This window comes from Bos grunniens, chromosome 12 (genome assembly GCF_055505025.1).
Source record: "Bos grunniens cultivar Pamir isolate PY7600 chromosome 12, Bosgru_T2T1.0, whole genome shotgun sequence".
Lineage (NCBI taxonomy): Eukaryota > Metazoa > Chordata > Mammalia > Artiodactyla > Bovidae > Bos > Bos grunniens.
Window position 1 is genome coordinate 34,887,653 of NC_141176.1, and position 21,617 is coordinate 34,909,269.

Here is a 21,617-nt window from a genome sequence, read left to right on the forward strand (position 1 = left end):
GGCTGGATGGATGCCGACCTTGCTTCAGGGAAGGGCTGTGTGCTGGGGCTAGTTCACACCTGAGCCCTAACAGGTGGGTGATGTTCCTCTTATACCTGAGGCACAAGTTTTCAAACCCTACACAACAAACTTGGGGTTCTCTGTCCCAGGGACCCCCAAATTCTGGGTCTCCAGCTATTTGGGACTTTTAAGTTATTGCTACTTTAAAACTCAGATTCAACACTTGCAATGTATTTTATTGCTTTCGGATATTAAAATGTATACAGAAAATTTTGGCCTTTGTGATAGTTGACGGAGTTTTTGTTTTTTCTAGACTTCCTTTAACAGAAAAATTATAGGTCTGCAGTCCTTTCCATGAAGCCCTTGCATACAAATGTATTTCAGAATTTGGATTTTAGAAAGTTAATACCACTGTGTATAAACTGGGTTTAATGAGGCTTTTCCATTGGGGGTGGGGGTTGGGCCACTCCCTTTAATCAAACACAGTGAAACCATGAACACCCACCCACCCTAAACTACACAGACCTGAGAAACAGCCTTATCTAAACTTAGATCAGGTTTTGCTGCCCAGAGTTTACAGCAGGTGGATTTGGGAAGTTTTCATTATTTGAAACTTAGATTTTGAAGTTCAGGGTAAGGAATTTTGGACCCGAACTATTTTTTTTTTATTATTATTATTTTACGCCTTTTACCCTATTTTGCTTTTCTTATTAAAAGGAAACTGGAGACTGCCAACCGGTGTGTGAGCAGCTGCTCCCGGGGAGGGGGTTGGAACAGGCCTTCTGCCCATGGAGATGGGCTCTGTGCTGTCCTGTGGGCAGGAGGCCCAAGTGGTCTGCAGCCACCAGCGGGGAACAGGTGAAGGCCCGAGAATGATGCTGGGAAGACGTTCACGTAGCGTTTAGTCAAATAAAGAGAAGTAGTTGACAGGTTAGCTTTGGGGACCAGTGGGTATCCTTCCATCAGTGCCAGTTGACATCCTGTGTCCTTCAGCGTTTTGTCGACCTCAAGGATAAGAGAGTAGAGAATGGCAAGTAGATAAGACTTAGCTAGTCATATATTGCTCAGGGTTCCACCAGAGCCTGGAGCCAGTGGGAGACATGCGGACACCAAGTGGGAAGAGGTCTCCTTCCAGGAGTTGACCAGCCATTGGGGCCAGAGTCCATGCCCGCAGGATGCCTACCCATGGGCAGGAGCTGGAGCTTCCTAACTGCGGGTGGAGTTTCCTAAATCCCTGACTTCTAAAGCTTCTCCACTGATCTCGTTTTGCCACATTTGGTCTAAAGTGTCATCAGTCCTCCATTGGTTAGGAAGCTAGTCCCAGGCCTGTGCTGTCAAGGCATGGGAGAGCCTGGGGGGACATGGATACCAGAGCCAACGTGCGTTACATTTTATTTAAAAAGAGGAACCACGTGCTTAAAATCTCTGCTTCTTTCTCTTGTGTTTGTTAAGGCCCTGGATACAAAGCCCAGGACAAAAACTGAAGCTGCACTGACTATTCAGCTCAAAATTCACTTTCTACTCCGTGCCCTTTTTACCCTCTTATTCCACCTGCTTGTTTATGCCCGACCCAAAGTTCACTTGGTTTTCAAACCACAGCCAGTGTGCAGTGGCAGTTACAGAGAAGACTGAAGCCCAGTGAGCCGTGATGTGTTAGATCAGGGAATGGTGGGGACAAACAGTGCAAGGAACCGAGCCTCGCTGGCTCCATGCCGGGGATGGCTCTGCTCTTCAGAAGAGCTCCCACCCTGTCCCCCACGGGCAGAGACTGACCTGGGGGGTGCCCGAGGGGGGAACCTGAGCCCTGTAGGAGCTGCGGAGCCTGGGAGGGGTTGAGAGGTTCACGTTTGCTCCACTGAAAGGTCTTAGCAAGTCTAGTTTGCTGCAAATCTAACTTTACTATTAAAGCTGACATTTTGATCTTCATTTTTTGACTTGTGTCTGCTTCTCAGTCGGTTCGGAAATTGGAAAAGAAATAAAGACTGTTTTTCAAGGTCCCTAAAGTATCAACCGATAGTCAGTGGTCGCAGCCACTTGGTGTGTAGTGCTCTCTGGGTATGTGCCTCGTTGTGGGTGCTCCTAGCATGGCCTCGCCCCTTCGGTGGAGATTTCAACTACACTGTATAATGTACTTAACACGGTAGGTTTATGCAGTACAGTCTAGAATACAGCCCATCTGAAAGTCTGTGTTGTAACCAAGGAGAAATTCCTCATCACTCTGGAGAATGCAGCTAGAAACAAAAGTTTGGATTTACACCTTTTATTTATTTATTTTTTATTTTTAATAATTTTATATGATAAATTTCTTTTTTTTAAATTGAAATATAGTTGATTTACAGTGTTGTGTTAATTTCTGCTATACAGCAATGTGGTTTCATTTTACATATATATGTATATACACATTCTTTTTTTTCATATTCTTTTCCATTATGGATTATCATAGGATACTGAATTTAGTTCTCTGTGTTATATATTAGGGTGCTGTTGTTTATCCATTCCACATATTTAATAATTTATACCTGCTAACTCCAACCTCCCACTCCAACCCTTCCCCAATCCCCCTCTGCCTTAGCAAAAAGTCTGTTCTCCATGTCCATGAGAGTCTGCTTCTGTTTCACAGATAGGTTTGGTTGTGTCATATTTTAGATTCCACATATAAGTGATATCACATGGTATTTGTCTATTTCTGAGTTACTGCACTTAGTATTATAATCTCTAGTTGCATCTAGATTGCTGTGAATGGCATTATTTCACTCTTTTTTATGGCTTTTTATGGCTGAGTAGTATTCCATTTTTTGATTGCACTGTTTGGTTTTTTGTTATTGAGTTGTATGAATTGTTTGTATATTTTTGAAATTAAGCCCTTGTTGGTTGTATCATTTGTAAATATTTTCTGCCAGTCCATAGGTTGCCTTCTCATTTTGTTTATGGTTTCCATTGTTGAATAAAAGCTTGTAAATTTCATTAGGTCCCATTTGTTTTTGCTTTTATTTTTGATTGCCTTGGAAGATTAACCTAAGAAAACATTGGTACAATTTATGTCAGAGAATGTTTTGCCTGTAATCTCTTCTAGGAGTTTTATGATGTCATGTCTTATGTTTACTTATTTATTTTTTTCTGTTTACAGTTTTTTATTTTTTATTTTTTTTAAATTTTATTTTATTTTTAAACTTTACAATATTGTATTAGTTTTGCCAAATATCGAAATGAATCCGCCACAGGTATACCTGTGTTCCCCATCCTGAACCCTCCTCCCTCCTCCCTCCCCATACCTTCCCTCTGGGTTGTCCAGCGCACCAGCCCCAAGCATCCAGTATCGTGCATCGAACCTGGACTGGCGACTCGTTTCATACATGATATTATACATGTTTCAATGCCATTCTCCCAAATCTCCCCACCCTCTCCCTCTCCCACGGAGTCCATAAGACTGATCTATACATTTAAAATGTTTATTCCCCGTCCTTTGTTTCTTTTTTTTTTTGACTTTGCTTTATCATCGACATCATTTTTTTGGACATGTACACACATTCTATGAGAACCCATCTACATCAATTGGGTTGGAAGACTTTTTTTCCTGCACAAACATGGTATAAGAGAGTAAATATGACACAAAAATGACAACACTACTATGACAACAGGAGTGTCACAGCAAGAAAGCAGACATTAATTCTAAAAATCAGGACTTAACTAGATGGAAAAGGCAAATACTTATTTAAATAATCTAAGTCCCCACCCTCCCAATACCCTGAAACTAGGAGTGTTATATTCAGAGTTGAGTTTGCTCTTAACTGATTAGGACACACTGTATTTTTAAAATTTTAATTTGTATTTTATTTTGTATTAATAATTTCAAATGTTTATAATACCAGTAATTTAAATATTAAGAAACTGTTAGGAATGGGTTGCATTGTTAACACCTTGTTAAGACAGCATTAGAAATAAAGACCACTTTTCTCTCAGTTCTGAGACTGTGGAAAATGAAACCGATGTTGTATTTCTAGTCATAAATCCTTTAATGGGAAAGTTGCAGTGCTGTTGGTCCCACCACGTCTTGTGCCGTGTGGGGATTCTAACGGGAACGATCAGTAAAACAGACATCAAAACCAACACCTGGCCTTCGGTGTGATGAAGGCATTCCACCGTGTAAGTAAAACCACAAAACCAGAGCATTCATGGGTTCAGTGTGTGCGTCCACTGTATTCATATACAGATCACACAGCCAAGGACGGCAACTGTGAGCAGTGACTCGGTGAAGCGCCACTCCACCCCCGGTCCCTCACCTCTCCTGTGAGGTGAGCACGCGGGCTGGGCAGCGGCGAGCCCCCACCAGCTCGTGGGGCCGTCTTGGTGGGTGACAAAACTCCCCTTGACTTTAGTTTCTCCACCTTTCATGTAGGCATCAGCCCGTCTGTGCAGGTATCAGGTAAACAGGTGATGCAGGTGCAGTGAGACACAGATCAAAGTTTTCCAAAGTGGAAACTGATGTTGAAATGTTAGGGTCCAGTTGAGTTTAATTTTAGTAGATACTGGGTGACCTGTGACTTGACTCATCTGAACCTTTTTTTTTTTTTTTTATCACCAGCAACTGGGGGAAAAACAGTACTGAACTCAAAGAGTTGTGAGGATTAAAGAAAGTAACACACACGGTGAAGTCTATGAAAAATGTAGGTTGATTTTTATTGCTTATGGACTATATAAAGAAACATGATCAGTTGTGTACAATTTACTCCCTGACCACATTCTGAAAGACTAATCAATCTGAACATCCCTTTAAAACTTGAAGATTTTCTTCTGAAACCAGACACACTTTGTGTTGAAATGAATACAGCTCCTGCAGGATTGAGTGACACAGTGGAAAACCTCAGAGAACTCTGGGGCAGCTGGGCAGGACTCAGACTACTCTCACGGGAGGTCAGAGGTCCCCAGCTGAGAACCACGCATCCATGCATCCATTCCACACAGCAGCCTGACATCCCATCACAGACCGACACACACAGGACAGGGAAAGTCACATTGGTTATCATGGCAACGAGCCCGTCTGGTGGGATCAACACTTCTTCTGATCCTTGGACTTCTGTGTCTAAGGTCCACTCTGAGATCACAGAGTTTCATGGGAACATTTTCAGTCGTACGTTTGAGCTCCTTTCAAACTCCCACACGCAAACTCAGCTCACTGTTGTCGAGTGGCTCCTGCTGGGAAGGCTGAGGTCTGCACTACCGAGCGTACCGAGACACAGAAGGTGCTCCCTGGGCGATGCTGATGGTTTAGAGGCAGAGGTGACTGTGTTCGTGGCATGTGGTACCCATGCCAGCCACAGACAGGTAGAGCTTCCCATCCGGACACACACAGACCTCGTAGAGCCCCTGGGAGCTGCCCGCGGGCCCCTGGCTCCCGAGAGCCAGCTCCGGCAAACACACAGTTTCCGCGTCGAGCACAACCTGCTTGGGAGAGAGCGAGACAAGACGTGGTCAAGGGGGAGGGAACATGACAAACACAAAACTCAAATGCACCAAATGTTCCAAGTTCTTTCTCTGCATAGAAAATGAAGCAGGCACCTGCCTTGGCTGAAGTCACATTACGATGACCTGATTCTTTCAAAGCCTATTTCTAGTTTCCATCTGGGCAGTGGGGATAAATATTCCTTAGGAACTGGAGGGAAGTCTTTTTTTTTTTCTTTTACTCATTACACTAGGCCAGCTAGGAAAGTGTATGATGTGACACTCCTTGAAGACCTTTCAGAGTTATCTGGCCAAAATAAATACCATTTTTTGATTCACATTGACTTTGTGTTCCACTTTGACCTTCAACTTCTCCTTCTATTAGGATAAAATACAAGCCGCAGAAGTTGACTCATCTTATTCATTTTACCGTGTGAATGCTGGAATTGCTCATGATATTATTTTCCTAGGAGAGGCAATTAAATTCATCATAATGGCTAGCAACCATTTCTCCAGCTTTTAAAATTTTATTTGCAACTCTGTTGCCTTCTATTAGATACAGGAAGCAGGTGACAGACAACTAAAATAAAAGGGGACCCACTGGACTTTTGTTCCTGCTGCTGCTGCTAAGTCGCTTTACTTGTGTCCGACTCTGTGCGACCCCATAGACGGCAGCCCACCAGGCTTCCCCGTCCCTGGGATTCTCCAGGCAAGAACACTGCAGTGGGTTTCCATTTCCTTCTCCAATGCATGAAAGTGAAAAGTGAAAGTGAAGTCGCTCAGTTGTGTCCGACTCTAGCGACCCCATGGACTGCAGCCCACCAGGCTCCTCCATCCATGGGATTTGTTCCTAGAGAGGTTTAGTTGAACCAAGATGCACACAAATGGCTGTTGATTGAGTTTTGGAAATCTGTGACAGCTAAAAGAAATTAGAGTCATAGTACAGAGCAACCAAGCCTGAGCCCTGGCAGGGTGCTCACTCATCAGAATGAACTAAACTATGTTTGGGAAGCTCCCATGTTCTTCCTCGCCAACAAGGTTGAATCCCACCTTTGTTTTATGTGGCTCTGGTCCCGTCAGGCCAAGCTCTGAATACACTGGCATCCTGGGATGCTGACGTCTCTGGGTGAAGTGCAGAGTGACAGTACAAGTGCATGGCAGGCAGGCTTTGCCCTGGGGTCTGAGTCACCGTCAGAGCAGGAAGTCAAATGGTCTTATGTTTTTTGGAGCAGAACCTATATAGGTTATTGTCTAATGCTTTGCTGCTGCTGCTGTTAGTTACTAAGTTGTGTGAGACTCTTTGTGACACATGGGCTATAGCGGGCCCAGGCTCCTCTGTCCATGGGATTTCCCAGGCAGGAATACTTGGGTTGACATTCCATTCTCCAGGGGATCTTGCCAAGCCAGGGCTGAACCTACCTCCTGTGGTCTCCCTCTGCAGCCTCAACCACACCCTCTCTTAATGTTAAATTAGTATCAGTTCAAAATTATCTTTCTGCATTGATGTCTCTTAGCCCTGTGACATAGTGAAGTAGATACTATTTCCGGTACTTGACAAATGAGGAGAGAGGCCCAGAGAGGCCTGTTAATGTCCCTGATTCAAACAGGTAATTGGCGAATTGATTTTACACTAGAAGGATCAATAAATAATAGGGAGCCTGTGCCTTGCTGCCCATTCTGAGAGGGACTCTTATCAGGGATGTTTTATTTCTGGACTGGAGGTTCCAGAGTTTTCTTTATTGCAACTCTTATTTTTCATATTTGACTTTCACTGAACCAGGACTTGATGTGAGCGAGCACCCTGGGTGGTAAAAAAAAAAAAAAAATAAAGAGTTATCCCTTACAGGTGACCCCCAGGGACAGTTCTACCGAGAGGGTCACTAGGAAGTGGCAGGATGGACATTCTTTGCGAGCTCTGAATGTCCAGGACTTTTTCAAAGCTGAAAACAACAGGAGACTTGATAGTACAAATGCCAAAGAAAGCAGTCTGGATCCAACAGACTGCTTTTAACCTTTTTTGGCTTTTCTTTCAGTGTTAATTTTTTTCCTTCTTTCACATTTTCTGTGATGCCTTTCATGACGTCTCTTTGCAAACTGTAATTTGCTGATGCCTTATTGGACGTGAATGTCATCATTACTTAGTAGACATGAGGCTTGTACAATGGGAGCACCCACCACGCACCATCCGATGGACTCACCGTCCCATCACTGCTCTGAAGAACGATGTCCATCTGGGTAAGGGCCTCGATCTTCCCCGCAGGGGCTTGAATGTGAATGCCTTTGGGGGCGTCCATGCTGAGACTCCGTGTCGGGGATTCTAGTCTGAAATGAGGGAAGGAAACCAAGAAAAAATGGCATAAAAAACAGCCACCTCAGGAATCTCCAAACCAATGGAAAATATACTATATATTTTACTTATTATATTCTTAGAGAACATAAATCTTAGAGAATATAATCAGTAAGACATAGTATCTTCCAATAGAGATAGAGACATATAGAGAATATGTATCAGTAAGATATATAGTATATTCATTCATTCTTTAAAAAAATTTTTTTAATTAATTTATTTTAATTAGATGCTAATTCCTTTATAATACTGTGGTTTTTGCCATACATGGGAGCCTGGCATGCTGCAGTCCAGGGGGTTGGACTGAACAGCTGCTGTTCAGTCACTAAGTCATGTCCAGCTCTTTGCAACCCCATGGACTGTAGCATTCCAGGGTCCTCTATCCTTCACTATCTCCCAGGTTTGCTCTAACTCATGTCCATTGAGTCAGTGATGCCATCCAACCATCTCATCCTCTGTCGTCCCCTTCTCCTCCTGCCTTCAATCTTTCCCAGCATCAGGGTCTTTTCCAGTGAGTCAGCTCTTCCCATCAGGTGGCCAAAGTATTGGAGCTTCAGCTCCAGCATCAGTCCTTTCAGTGAATATTCAGGGTTGATTTTCATTGATAAATCCAGAAATAAAGTGGAGTAAAGAAATTAACTTCCCATCAATGAGAATCTATGAAATTAATATCCTCTGAAAACTGATGCAAATGTTAGACCATCCCAGCCCTGTGCGGCAGCTCCGGACAGCGTGGTCAGTGGTCTGGCACGCCACACCAGAAGAAAGTGCTACTGGTGAATATCTCTGGAAAACTTTTTTTTTTTAAGTCCAAACCCAAACTTCTTTGGGAAAAAGAGAAATTTAAGGGCAACACATTCATTTGCTACATGTTCACAAAAGTTTGGACTTTGTTGTCTGCTTTTTTATTTTTCCATTTAGGAAGATTACAGGGCACATGCAGCAATTTCTCCTGGAAAAATGATTAACTAATGGAGTTTATAGACAGGGTTGAGACTGGCCTCAGCAGGCCTTGTTTCTGTAAGATTCAGCAGCATCTCCTTGTGATTTAGTCAAACACAGATACAGAACCAGGAACACAGGAGCAGGGAACTTCTCTTATTTGCTTCTGCCTGGAAACGACTGATGGCATTTCCACCAGATGGCCCAACAGGATCACTGGACAGGCTTTTCAGCTGCTCCAGCCTGACTCAACCAAAAGGCGAAAGGCTGACTTGCTTGGAATGTTTAAAGATCCACGAGAAGGAGAAGAGGACCCATCCCACTGCAGTGTCAGAGTAGGGTGCAGGTGGTAGGAGAAGGAAAGGGTAGCATTTAAGAGGTGAGAAGTGCCTGGTAATGAATGTGCATCTGAAGTGACTGATCGACATTTAAAATAATTTCTTAATTGAAGTACAGTTGATTTACAATGTTGTGTTAATTAATTTTGGCTGCTTAGAAAAGTGACTTGGTTATACATTATATATATATATATATAAAATCTTTTATATTCTGTTCCATTATAATTTATCACAGAATACTGAGTACAGTTCTCTATGCTACACGGTAGGACCTTGTTGCTTATCCATCCTATATATAATAATCTGCATCTGCTAATCCCAAATTCCCAATCCTTCCCTCCCCCAACCTGCTTGGCACCCACCAGTCTATTCTTTATGTCCTTAAGTCTGTTTCACAGACAGTTTCATTTGCGTCATATTTTAGATTCCACATATAAGTGATATCCTATATTATTTGTCTTTCTCTGTTTGGCTTACTTGACTTAGTATGATAATCTCTAGTTGTATCCATGTTGCTGCAAATGACATTATTTCGTTCTTTTTTATGACTAAGTGGTACTGATCAACCTTTAAGTCAGGTGGATTACTACCTTTAATTGGCAGGTTTTCTCATCTACCACTATTTGTTATGGAAAATAAAGCTCCCTTTTCTTATGTCCCTCTCAGTATGTAAGATCTGACCTGTTATACATGTTAAAATATGACTTTGAGTGTTAGAAGCAGAGATATTCCTGGAATGTATTGGTCAAGTTCTGTTGGGTTTAGGTGTTGGGGGAAACACACTGAGCCTGGTCTGCTGATGGAGGCACCTTCTGGCCACTGCTAACTGCCTGCGTCTTTCCTGCCTGGACTGATGGAAGACAGCAGAGGGGAAGGAGGAGGGTGTGAGTACCCTGCACCACTGGGCCCATTTCAGGGACCCTGGTGAAGGTGAGTCCATTTCCAGGGTCATTCTCAAACCACAAGTGACCTCAACAGGACCAATGACTAGTTGTTAATGTTCTCATAATGCGATGCTCCCAGAAGCAGACTTCCTCCCCTCTGCATCATTTCTATCCTTGAAGATGAAACATTTCAATTCAGCACAGGTTTAGACCCATATTACCAAAAAGGCTAAGATGAGAATGCTCTGAAGTACACATTTCCATGAATGCGTTCAGCATGGTCAGATATCAAAGACCTAACGTTCACATGGAAAAATAAGCAAGAACAGACAGAGAAATGGTGAGAGAGAAAAACTCTGAGAGGGTGTGTGTGTATGTATGTGTGTATGCATATGTGTGTGTTCCTGTGTGTGTGTGCACGCGCGTGTGTGCTTAGTCCTACCAGACGCTGAAATATCTTCTCAAGATCTATGAGATATCTCTGGGTATTTCATACACACTGGGTTGTAGCTTGGAATCTCAGTCTCCATAAAATATTCAAGTCCCAGCCCCTGGTCTCCGTGGAATCCTGCTTTCCCCTTAAGTACCCCTGACTTAGCTTCCACTCCACCATGGGCTTCCCCGGTAGTGCCAGTGGTGAAGAGCCCGCCTGCAATGCAGGAGATGCACGAGACCTGGCTTTGATCCCTGGATTGGGAGGATCCCCTGGAGGAGAGCATGGCAACCCACTGCAGTATTCTGGTCTGGAGAATCCCATGGACAGAGGAGCCTGGTGGGTCACAGTCCATGGGTTTGCAAAGAGTCAGACACGACTGAGTGACACATGCAATGACCATGAATTTTCTACTTGATTACTGGGACCGGGGAATGAATGGGCTTCCTTGGTTTCTACTTATATTTATGAACTGTACTAAGGAAACCAACATTTACAAGTGTTTGAAATGGGAACAAATACTTCCATGTCTGTTCATTTTACTGATCTAATGAAGAAACATATCTGTTACTGTGTCCTGGGCATGGTTTCCACCATCACATCCCTACTGGACTGTAGGGGCTTTGCAGTTCGCCCCACTGCATCCACATCTACTGATGCCTTAAGTTTCCGTTCAAGAGCTTTCCTATCTGTGACTTCATCTCAGATCACCCTAGGAAGAGTTAGACTCTTTTCTCCTACGCCCTCACTATCGTTTTGCACCTTCATCACAATGAATGATGTCATTGTAACTTGTTTGCACATTTCTTTCTTCCAACAGACTCTAAACTCACTAAGGTTAGGGACCATGCCTTTTATCACTGTGGAACCAGCATCTATATAGACTCTGGCATGTAAACACACTTTATACATTTTTGCTGAATTTTTTAAAAAAAGATTGAATTATATCATGCATAAATGAGAATTAGCTTTAAAATGGTATGTTACAGTTCATGCTTCTCTTGAGGATGACCTTGCCGTAAGAAATGTAAATCTAGCTTAAATACAAGTCAATTATATACTTTTCTTAAAGAAAATAACTGTTATGCTTTCATAACTACCATTTGAGCAAATACCAAAATTTAAATTGTGATATTTAAACATGTATATTTCAGAGGTCTTTTTATAAATGATCTTCATGATCTTAACCCAACAACATCCACAAAGCTTTCATAGGTCAGTTAAGATATTCCAGAATCGATCTCCTTTTACTCAGGCCAGGAATAGTAATCCTACTAGACATAGACATAAAAAGGGAAGGACAGGTGATAGCACAAACTCACAGAAGACAGTACAGCTCTCATGCACTCAGTCAGCAGAGTCTGGTGGTAAATCAGGGAGTGAATCACTAAAGGCTTCCCCTGCGTGGTGGAAGGTGGGAACACAGCGTACACTGGCTTTGGAGCCAGAGCTGTTGAATCATCATTTGGCTGCCTTTTTTCCTTTGTGTCTTAGAATGTGCTCCTACCTTGAGCTCAGTGTTCTCTTTTGTAAAATGGGGATTGAGTTGATGCTTTTCAGGTCGAACTGACGAGGAAACGAGAGAAATTATGTGACAGTACAGACGCATTTCCTGGTGGTGGCAGGCATTTGAAACCTGTTAGTTCATGTCTTCCATCCAAACCCCATTCCTCAAGCAATTCCTTATAATTTCATTATGTTCTCAGTCCCTCTGGTTGTAACACTTGGGTTATGGAATGTTCCCTTAGTGTCACGTTTTAGAAAGCCAGAGAATACTGAAAGGCCTGCTGTAGAAGCCAGAAAATTTATTTCCTAAAGGGAAAAATGTAAGACGAATTGTTTAATAATGAGGCCCATACTTTTAAAACAGTGACGTTCACTGCAAAGAGTGGTTTGGCAGCTCTACAATTTATATTATTTTTAATAACAAAATTTTTCTCATGGCATTATTTTTTTAAGAGATTGAATCATGTTTCTTTCCTACAAAGATAAAATGTTCTTCTTCCCTAATATTGATCTCATGGTCCTTTATCAAAATCAATGAAACTGTTACAATTTAATTATAGTCACAATCTAATTTTATGCTGCAAATGTTCTCTAAGTGGGTAAGATGAATTGAACTCTCACTTGCTTTAGATTAATGTTTAATTAGACATTAACATTAAGTGAAACGCCAAATTTCCTAACTCCAATTCCATTTGGTATGAATATCTAGTTGGTATAATAATGATAATAAAAATGATTATTTGTATTCCACTTTCAGTTTACAAAACATTTCTAACTTCATAGCTTATTAAATCTTCCCCAGAATACTGAGATATATAATACTACCAATGTTTTATGATGAAATATAGCCTCAAAGGGTTAGTTTGGCCAAGGTCACCAGGCTTGTTTGTAAAGCTGGGGTTCCTACTGTACATTATTCCCCTATTATACATAATATATTAGAATGTGCTAGTTGACCTGAATATTTTTCCAGTTCAAATTCTAAATGTGACTTTAAGTGACACTGTAGACTTGAAGACAGTTGTTTTTAAAACTACTGTTTGTTTTTGTTATAAAGCACAAATACACTATTGGAATAAACAGTTACAGCAGTAAAGGACATTCAGTAGCCAGTGATACGGTGAAATACACACAGGCACACAGAGACTCTGTATAAAGAATAAACACATATGGGACGAGGTGATTTTATACATTCTGATATTGCATAGAGATATACCAAAGGTTGAGGATATTGTGCCAGTCACAAAAGGACACATACTGTACGATCCCACTTAAACAACGTGCCGAGAGCCCTCAGACCCATAGACACACAGGGCAGGGTGGTGGCGTGCAGGGCCTGGGGAAGGGGACAGGAGTTAGTGTTTAAGGGGCGTGGAGTTTCAGTTTTGCAAGACGTAAAGAATTCTGGCGACTGGAGGTAGGGATGGTTGACAACAATGAGCCTGCCATAGGCTTTTGAACTGTATGTTTAAAAGTGGTTAAGAAGGTAAAATTTATGTGCATTTTGCCACAGATGAAAAAAGATATATCAAAGTTTTCCAATTTCTTTGCATATATGGATTCATCACGTTCTCAGTTTTGTAATGCTCTTGTCTCTACTCACAGTGCACATATTTTAAAAATGTAATGTAAACTGAAATTTCTGAGAATGCCTTTTGGACATTTTAAGCCCGTATAGGACACAATTCTCTTTCTCTAAAAGGTGCCATTGTTTTACCTCAGCTGATGATTTTCAGGGAAGAACGATGGGTTGGTGAGCCGAAGCATGAGGACAAGGAGACGTCCATGGGTGTCCAAGGTCAGGAGGGGCACCCCAGTCAGGTGGGACAAGGTGTGTGGGAGTGTGGAGCTTGGGGCTGGCTGCTGCTGGGTCTCAGGACGAGTGAGCAGAGGTGCCCAGGGTGCCAGTCTAGGGGGCCCCACGGAGACTAGGTCACAGGCCAAGTGCCCCGGGAGCATTCTGGACTTTCCTATGGCTGACATGGAGTCAATGAAGCATTTTTAAATAGCTGCATTTACACCCCTACTTTAATAGCAACGCTATTCACAGTAACCAGAAACTGTGGAAACCACCTTAATGTCCATCGACAGGTGAAGGGATAAAGATGCTGTGGTATATTTACACACACACACACAATGGAATATTATTCAGTTACACAAAAGAGTGAAATAATGCTGTATGCAGCTGTATGGATGGGCCTAGAGATTATACTACTCTCTAGTACATATTCTAGTCAGACAAGAACAAATGCCATAGGATGTCACTTATGTGTGCTGTGGGCTCAGTCACGTCCGAGTCATTGCGACCCTTTGAACTGTAGACCGCCAGGCTCCTCTGTCCATGGGATTTTTCAAGCAATAGTCTAGAATATTGGAGTGGGTTGCCATGTCATCCTCCAAGGGATCTTCCCCACCCAGGGATCAAACCCGCATCTCCCGTGTCTCCTGCATCTCAAGCAGATTCTTTACCTGCTGAGCCATCGATGATGCCACTTGTATGTGGAATCTCGAATATGACACAATGAACTCATCTACTAAACACAAACAGACCCACAAACATAGGGAACAGACCTGTGGCTGTCAAGGGGAAGAGTGGTGATGGAGGGAGAGAAGGATTGGGAGTTTGGGGTTAACAGATGCAAACTGCTATATACAGGATGGATAAACAAAAAGGTCTTACTGTAGAGCACAGGGAACTATATTCAATATCCTGTGGTAAACCATAATAGAAAATAAAAAACAAAACTTTTAAGTTTGTAAAGTATAAATATGTTCTGAACTATACATTTAAAAATGGTTACAATGATACATTTTATATGCGTATTTTTACCACAATAAAAAAAAGCTAGGAAAAAATAAATAAAATAGTGGCATTTAGCCAAGTCCCTGAGGTTTCCTGGAGGAGGAACTAGTCTACCAGAACAGTGCAGGCTGCCCTGGGGCAGGGGCAGGGCTGGTCACCAGGCCTGCGTCTCAGAGACGGGAAGACGGGACGCGCACAAGGACGTTCACCCCTGGATTCTGTCAGAAATGACCTGTCATGGGTGGAAGGTCATCAGAATGAGGAACCACCTGGTAGCATCTGCTGAAGCGTCTGAACAAAACTCTTACCTGAGGTCCTGGGGTGGGTCGGGTCTTACGAGGGGCGTCTCCACCGAATGTTCAAAAAGAGCCCCTTCAGGCCCTAAACACAAACCAAAGGTGCAGCATTCTTACAAAAGTAAACAACGGCCAACAGATCAAGCCTCTATACTGCATTTTACGGGACGTGTAGGTTCTGATTGTTGACTGTATAGACGTTTGAGTTGTGGGATAAAATAGGCATAACTGCTTTCCTACTTTTCCAAGAACACCACGATTTCACTAGGTTCCTATAAACAAAATATGATTTTTAAAGCAGTTGCAAATACCCAGGTTTGTTTTGACTTTTTATTTTGTATTGGGGTATAGCCGATGAACAATGTTGTGGTAGTTTCACGTGGACAGAAAAGGGACTCAGCCTTACATATACACGTATCCATTCTCCCCCAGACTCCCCTCCCAGCCACATAACATTGAACAGAGTTCCCTGGGCTATACAGTAGGTCCTTGTTGGTTATCCATTTTAAATATAGCAGTGTGTACATGTTCATCTCAAACTCGCTAAGTATCCTTTTCCGCCATCCTTCTCCTCCCCCCAGCAACCATAAACTCACTCTCTAAGTCTGTGAGTCTGTTTCTGTTTTGTAAGTAAGTTCATTTGTATCATTTCTGTTTAGATTACACATATAAGGGATGTCATATCATATTTCTTCTTCTCTGTCTGACTTACTTGATTTAATGTAACACTCTTTAGGTCCATCTATGTTACTGCAAATGGCATTATTTCGTTCTTTTTAATGGCTGAGTTAGATTCCATTGTATATACATACCTCATCTTTATCCATTCCTCTGTTGATGGACACTTAGGTTGCTTCCAAATCGTGGCTATTATAAACAGTGCTGCCGTGAACACTGGGGTGTACGTATCTTTCCTACTCAGGCTTATTTTAAAACCAGAAAGCAACTGTTGTTTAGTCGCTAAGTCCTGTCCGAGTCTTTTGCGACACTATGGACTACAGTCAGCCAGGCTCCTCTGTCCATGCAATTTCCCAGGCAAGGCTGCTAGAGTGGGTTGCCATTTCCTTCTCCAGGGGATTTTCCTGACTCAGGGATCGAACCCAAGTCTCCTGCATTGGCAGGCTTGTTCTTTACCACTGAGCCACCTGGGAAGCCCCCTAGTTAATAATACTGTATGGTATATTTGAAAGTTGCTAAGACAGTGCATCTTAAAAGTTCTCATAACAAGAAAATAAATTTGTAAATATGTGTGGTGATGGACATTAACTAGACTTAGTGTGGATCATTTCACGATATATATGAATATTGAATCACCATACTGTATACCTGAAGCTAATGTTGTTTGTCAATTATTCCTTAATCAAAAATTAAGAGCTATACCTACCTGTTACTCGAAGTTTATCTGTACCAACCATGACTTTCTCTTCATCCACAGTGAACAGTGGCTTGCCATCCTTGGAGTGGATCTGAAACTGCTGACTCTGGACCTCTACCATTTGGGGACCTAAAGAATTAATTAAAACAGCTTATTATAAAGTGTTTACTCTATGCAGTGTTACAAACTCTACTTTTACATGTGCTGTCACGCAGTAGTACCAAATTACTAAACATTTAGGATTTGTCACCAATAGTTTATTTTTTTTAATTCTGTGATTAAATTTTAAGTCTTAACCCTAAATCTTATTAAAATTAATTTAGGTCACATGTGTGTTAGTATATATCAAATATATGTATGAATGAATTATTTAAAAATTAATTTTTTCCAGTTTTTAAAACCTGCCAAAAATAATATAATTCTTCTATGCAGATTACTTAAATTGCTATTCTTTTGCATATCAACAACTGAGGATTTTGTTTTCTGAAATGTGAGATCTGTGAAAGACCATCTCGGTGACCAAAGTTAACCCAGGCAATGAGTCACTCGGATTCTCGCCTCTGCCCTACCCCTCACCTCCTACTCCTTGGAGAAAACAGACATCACCATGGAAATACACCCTCCAACTTCTGCCCTTCCCCTTCATCCCAGACATTTCTGTCTCCTCCACATCTTCTATGTCAGGGACAGGGCATCACTTTGTCCTCCAAGTTGACTCCTTTCTCATGAACTTTAGACCCACTGTGAGCAACCCATGACTGACTCAGCAGATGTTTGTTTCATGGATGCTTCTAGGGCCAGGCATTGTGATGCTGTACGTTTGGTGGGTGAGATCTTGTTCAGTCTCCCTCATTGGTGCACATCATTCTATGTCTCCTAATTTCTCTGTGCTTCTTGTTCTTCCAACCCTGCACCTTAACCCAGCATGAAGGATTAACGCTGGATTAATCTCTCTTGATTACCTGTCTGCCCTGGTGGCTCAGACGGTAAAACATCTGTCTACAATGTGGTAGACTGGGGTTGGATCCCTGGGTTGGGAAGATCCCCTGGAGATGGAAATGGCAATCCACTCCAGGACTATTGCCTGGAAAATCCAATGGACAGAGGAGTCTGGTAGGCTACAGTCCATGCAGTCACAAAGAGTCAGACACAACTGAGTGACTTCACTTTACTTCACTAATCTCTCTAGAACACAGCATTCAGCATTTGTTCAAGTGTTCCTGAATTCTTTTGTTGGCTCTATAGTCTTATCTAGAAAAGTAAGTTTATTGTCAAATGGATACTTGACAGGGAGGCCTGGCGTGCTGCAATTCATGTGGTCGAAAAGAGTCAGACACGACTGAGCGACTGAACTGAACTGAACTGAAAGCTTTTGTGTATGTGTCCCTGTGTCCCTCACAGCATTCATTCAAGTTGAGGGGGACCTGCTAGAAATTAAATAGAAGTTTTCCAATAATACATTAATCAGTTTTGGATATTGTCACAATACATATTCTGATCTGTACCTCAAAACCCTCCACATACATGCTTCATTTAAATATGTGTATGTGTGTGTATGCGTATGTTATAAAGTGGAAGTGATTTTTTTTCCCCTCTATGTTTTCTCTGTTCTCTTTAGGAAGGCTCGCTTTATTTTTTGTTAGTTGCCTGTATTTTTGCTCTTCTTAGCTTTCCCCCAAACTCAGTTACCCTGTGACTCAGTGTCACTATTTATCTCTTCTGGGTCACGGATATATCTGATGTATTTATCATATAAACATTGATCTGCATTAAGTGATGAATTTGAAGTTATTTGAGCTTAAAATCAAGATGAAAAAACCGGAGTAATATATCCAGTAAGAGTTCACTGTTTAGCTCCCTGCAGGTTCATATGACAATTTGAGGGAAATTTATTAAGTAAAAGGGCTCAACTAAATGACCTATTTTTTCTGTAACCATTACTTCATATATATTGTTGAAATATTCAACAAATGAGTTTAGCTGCATAGTTTTCATGAGTAACAGAGCCAAGCAAACTGTCAAATCAAAGAAAATGCAGGAGAGTGAGTCTCTCCCATTCAATACAAATTTCTTTTATGTTTTTTATGTTCAAAGTTCTGTGCTAGGAATTTAATATATATGAATGAGTGAGATGCAGATGGAATTCACAGTCCACTGAGGACAACAGAATGTAAGCCCAGGGCAATGTGATAAGTGCCATGAGACGAACATGGACAGTGTCCAGCGAGAACCCAACAAGGAATTCCTGACACCCTGTGAGGAGAATGTCTGGGCTGACCTGGAAGCATCAGTGTCTCCCTGATGAGGGGAGAATGAGACTTTCCAGGTAGAGGGGCTACCCCAGCAAAGGCACAGAGGTGAATAAAATTCCATCTTCATTTAATAAAAAATATAGACACTGAAACATGTTTAGTGTTTAAACATGTTTCTGTTTTCCACTTCAAAAGAAACTGTTCTCCACGTGACAACAAGCCCGCCATAGGAATAAATCACCTCTTAAAATAACTGTTTATAACTAAATCTTCTAACTCTTATTAATAGTCTACTAGATTTTATAACCTTAGTGGGTGTGCATTAGAGGTGAACACATCACCCTCATTTGCAGCCACGTCCTTTAAGAAACAAAACTCAAATACTTTTTTCATGATGAAGAAAGAGCTATTTGGTAAAATAAAATTTCTAATGAAAGGCTTTGTTTCAAACAAAGAGGGAAATAAATAAAAGATAAAGGAAGTAAATAAAGGCAGGTTTTATGGTCTGATGAATTCAGTTTGTGAAACTGGCCCAAGGGTTTTTCTTGTAAAAACACAATCAAATTCTCCCTAACTCACAATATACCCCATTAACGTTGCCCCTCCCCACTATGCTAGCTTTAACTTAAGAGAGCATCATTTAAAAACAAACAGCACAAAGTCCTTTAGGAAGGTTTTATTCTACCGCTGCAAATATGGTACCGGACAAATACTGGCCTGGAAGTAGAAAACTGCTGTTAAGTTCACTCTACTAATTTTTTAGAGTAATCTTGCATTATTTAGTTCAGCTTTATAAGCCTGGAGTCAATGACCCTTATCTGTGTAGCTTGACTCTAATCTTTAGGCTAGTCTTTTACATCTACACGCATGAGTCCATGGACCTAAATAATGAGGAAAGGGCTCCAGTCCTGTTTACAGCAGCACTGTGGATGAACCCCTTGTTTTTAAAAAGGGGTTTTTAAAAGTAGAGTAGATTTACGATATTGTAACTTCTGCTGTAAAGTGATTCAGTTATATATATATATACACACACACATTTTCATATTCTTTTCCATTACGGTTTATTGTTGTTTTTGTTGTTTAGTTGCTAAGTCGTGTCTAACTTCATGTTGTAACCTCATGGACTGTAGCTCGCCAAGCTCCCCTGTTCATGGGATTCTCCAGGCAAGAATACTGGAGTGGGTTGCCATTTCCTTCTCCAGGGGATCTTCCCAACCCAGGTATCAAACCCGTATCTCCTACAAATTGGCAGGTGGATTCTTTACCACTGAGCCACCAGGGAAGCCCTATGGTTGATTACAGGATATTGAATATAGTTTCCTGTGCTATACAGTAGAACCTTGCTGTTCATGCCTTCTCTAGGTAATAGTTTGCATCTACTAACCCCAGCTGGAGAGGGCATTGGCACCCCACTCCAGTACTCTTGCCTGGAAAATCCCATGGATGGAGGAGCCTGGTAGGCTGCAGTCCATGGGGTGGCAAAGAGTGCGACACGACTGAGTGACTTCACTTTCACGCATTGGAGAAGGAAATGGCAACCCACTCCAGTGTTCTTGCCTGGAGAATCCCAGGGACGGGGGAGCCTGGTGGGCTGCCGTCTATGGGGTCGCACAGAGTTGGACACGACTGAAGCGACTTAGAAGCAGCAGCAGCTAACCCCAACCACCCAATCCATTCCTCTTCCCAGTCCCCTCCCCCATGGCAACCATAATCTGTTCTCTATGTCTGTGAGCCTGTTTTTGTTTTGTATGTATCACTTGTGTCATATTTTATAATTTTTTTTTAGATTCAAAATATAACTGATATCATACGGTATTTGCCATATCTCTTTGGGACTTGCCTCTTGAGAAATTTGTATGCAGGTCAGGAAGCAACAGTTAGAACTGGACATGGAACAACACACTGGTTCCAAATAGGAAAAGGAGTATGTCAAGGCTGTATATTGTCACCCTGTTTATTTAACTTATATGCAGAGTACATCATGAGAAACACTGGACTGGAAGAAACACAAGCTGGAATCAAGATTGCCGGGAGAAATATCAATAACCTCAGATATGCAGATGACACCACCCTTATGGCAGAAAGTGAAGAGGAACTCAAAAGCCTCTTGATGAAAGTGAAAGTGGAGAGTGAAAAAGTTGGCTTAAAGCTCAACATTCAGAAAATGAAGATCATGGCATCCGGTCCCATCACTTCATGGGAAATAGATGGGGAAACAGTGGAAACAGTGTCTGCCGGGAGCCGGCATATTGCATATTGAGTGCATATTGCATATTGAGTGCAGCACTTTTCAGGATCTGGAATAGCTCAACTGGAATTCTATCACTGCCGGTAGCCAGCGTGAGGAACTCCGCCCATGACAAAGGTCATGAGGAAGGAGGCTCGGCATACGCAAAGGCGGGATCAAGCCTCAGGAGTCTCCCTGGAAATTCTCGAGCAATCTACCCCCAAAACCAGAGTCTGCCTACTTTCTGCTTTGTGCTGTCACCTACACCTCTGACTTTACGGGGGGCTGTCCCCCACTACCTCTCTCTGCAAAAAGAGTTAGCTTACAGCTCCAGTTAATAATTCTTGGGTGTGACAGTGTTTCAACCTACAAACTCCTTTGGAAGTCCTCTAGCCTGCCTGAATAGGTTTTTTCCGGCAACATGTGATTGTTCAGAGCCTCCCAACTGTGAGAGGCAGGAGATGTTCTAAACTGTCTAAACACAGATTCCTTTGAGTAGTTAAAAGATTGATTAGAAATTGTATTGGTGAAGGGTTTTTCACTTGTTGGGCCAATGTTTGCTGCTAAGTCTCCATATCCCTTACCTACTGTGTCCTTGGCGGTGTATTGATTGATATAATGGGTGTATAGAAATGTAAGCAGTCGCCTCAATGTTTATAATCTTGGACCCTTGAGTTAATTCTTTTCTTGATTGAGCCCACCTCACCTTTGCCCTATAGGAATGCAACTTTCTCCAATGCTTTTTGGAGGCTGGCGCCTGACTTTAAAATAATCA

At 42.0% G+C, this 21,617-nt stretch overlaps 1 protein-coding gene across 2 annotated transcripts in view; it reads right to left on the reverse strand.

Annotated features, from left to right (window-relative positions):
* Positions 1 to 4,652: 4,652 nt before the first annotated feature.
* SGCG (sarcoglycan gamma) overlaps positions 4,653 to 21,617 on the reverse strand; it is a 41,637-nt gene continuing 24,672 nt past the window's right edge. For both annotated transcript variants that reach the window (XM_086329733.1, XM_086329734.1), the window contains 4 exons: positions 16,373 to 16,492; positions 15,001 to 15,073; positions 7,638 to 7,761; positions 4,653 to 5,439 (listed from right to left, as the gene is read on the reverse strand). In XM_086329733.1, the coding sequence (XP_086185859.1) occupies positions 5,266 to 5,439; positions 7,638 to 7,761; positions 15,001 to 15,073; positions 16,373 to 16,492 (491 nt within the window). In that variant the 3' untranslated portion in view covers positions 4,653 to 5,265. The remainder of the gene's footprint in view (positions 5,440 to 7,637; positions 7,762 to 15,000; positions 15,074 to 16,372; positions 16,493 to 21,617) is intronic.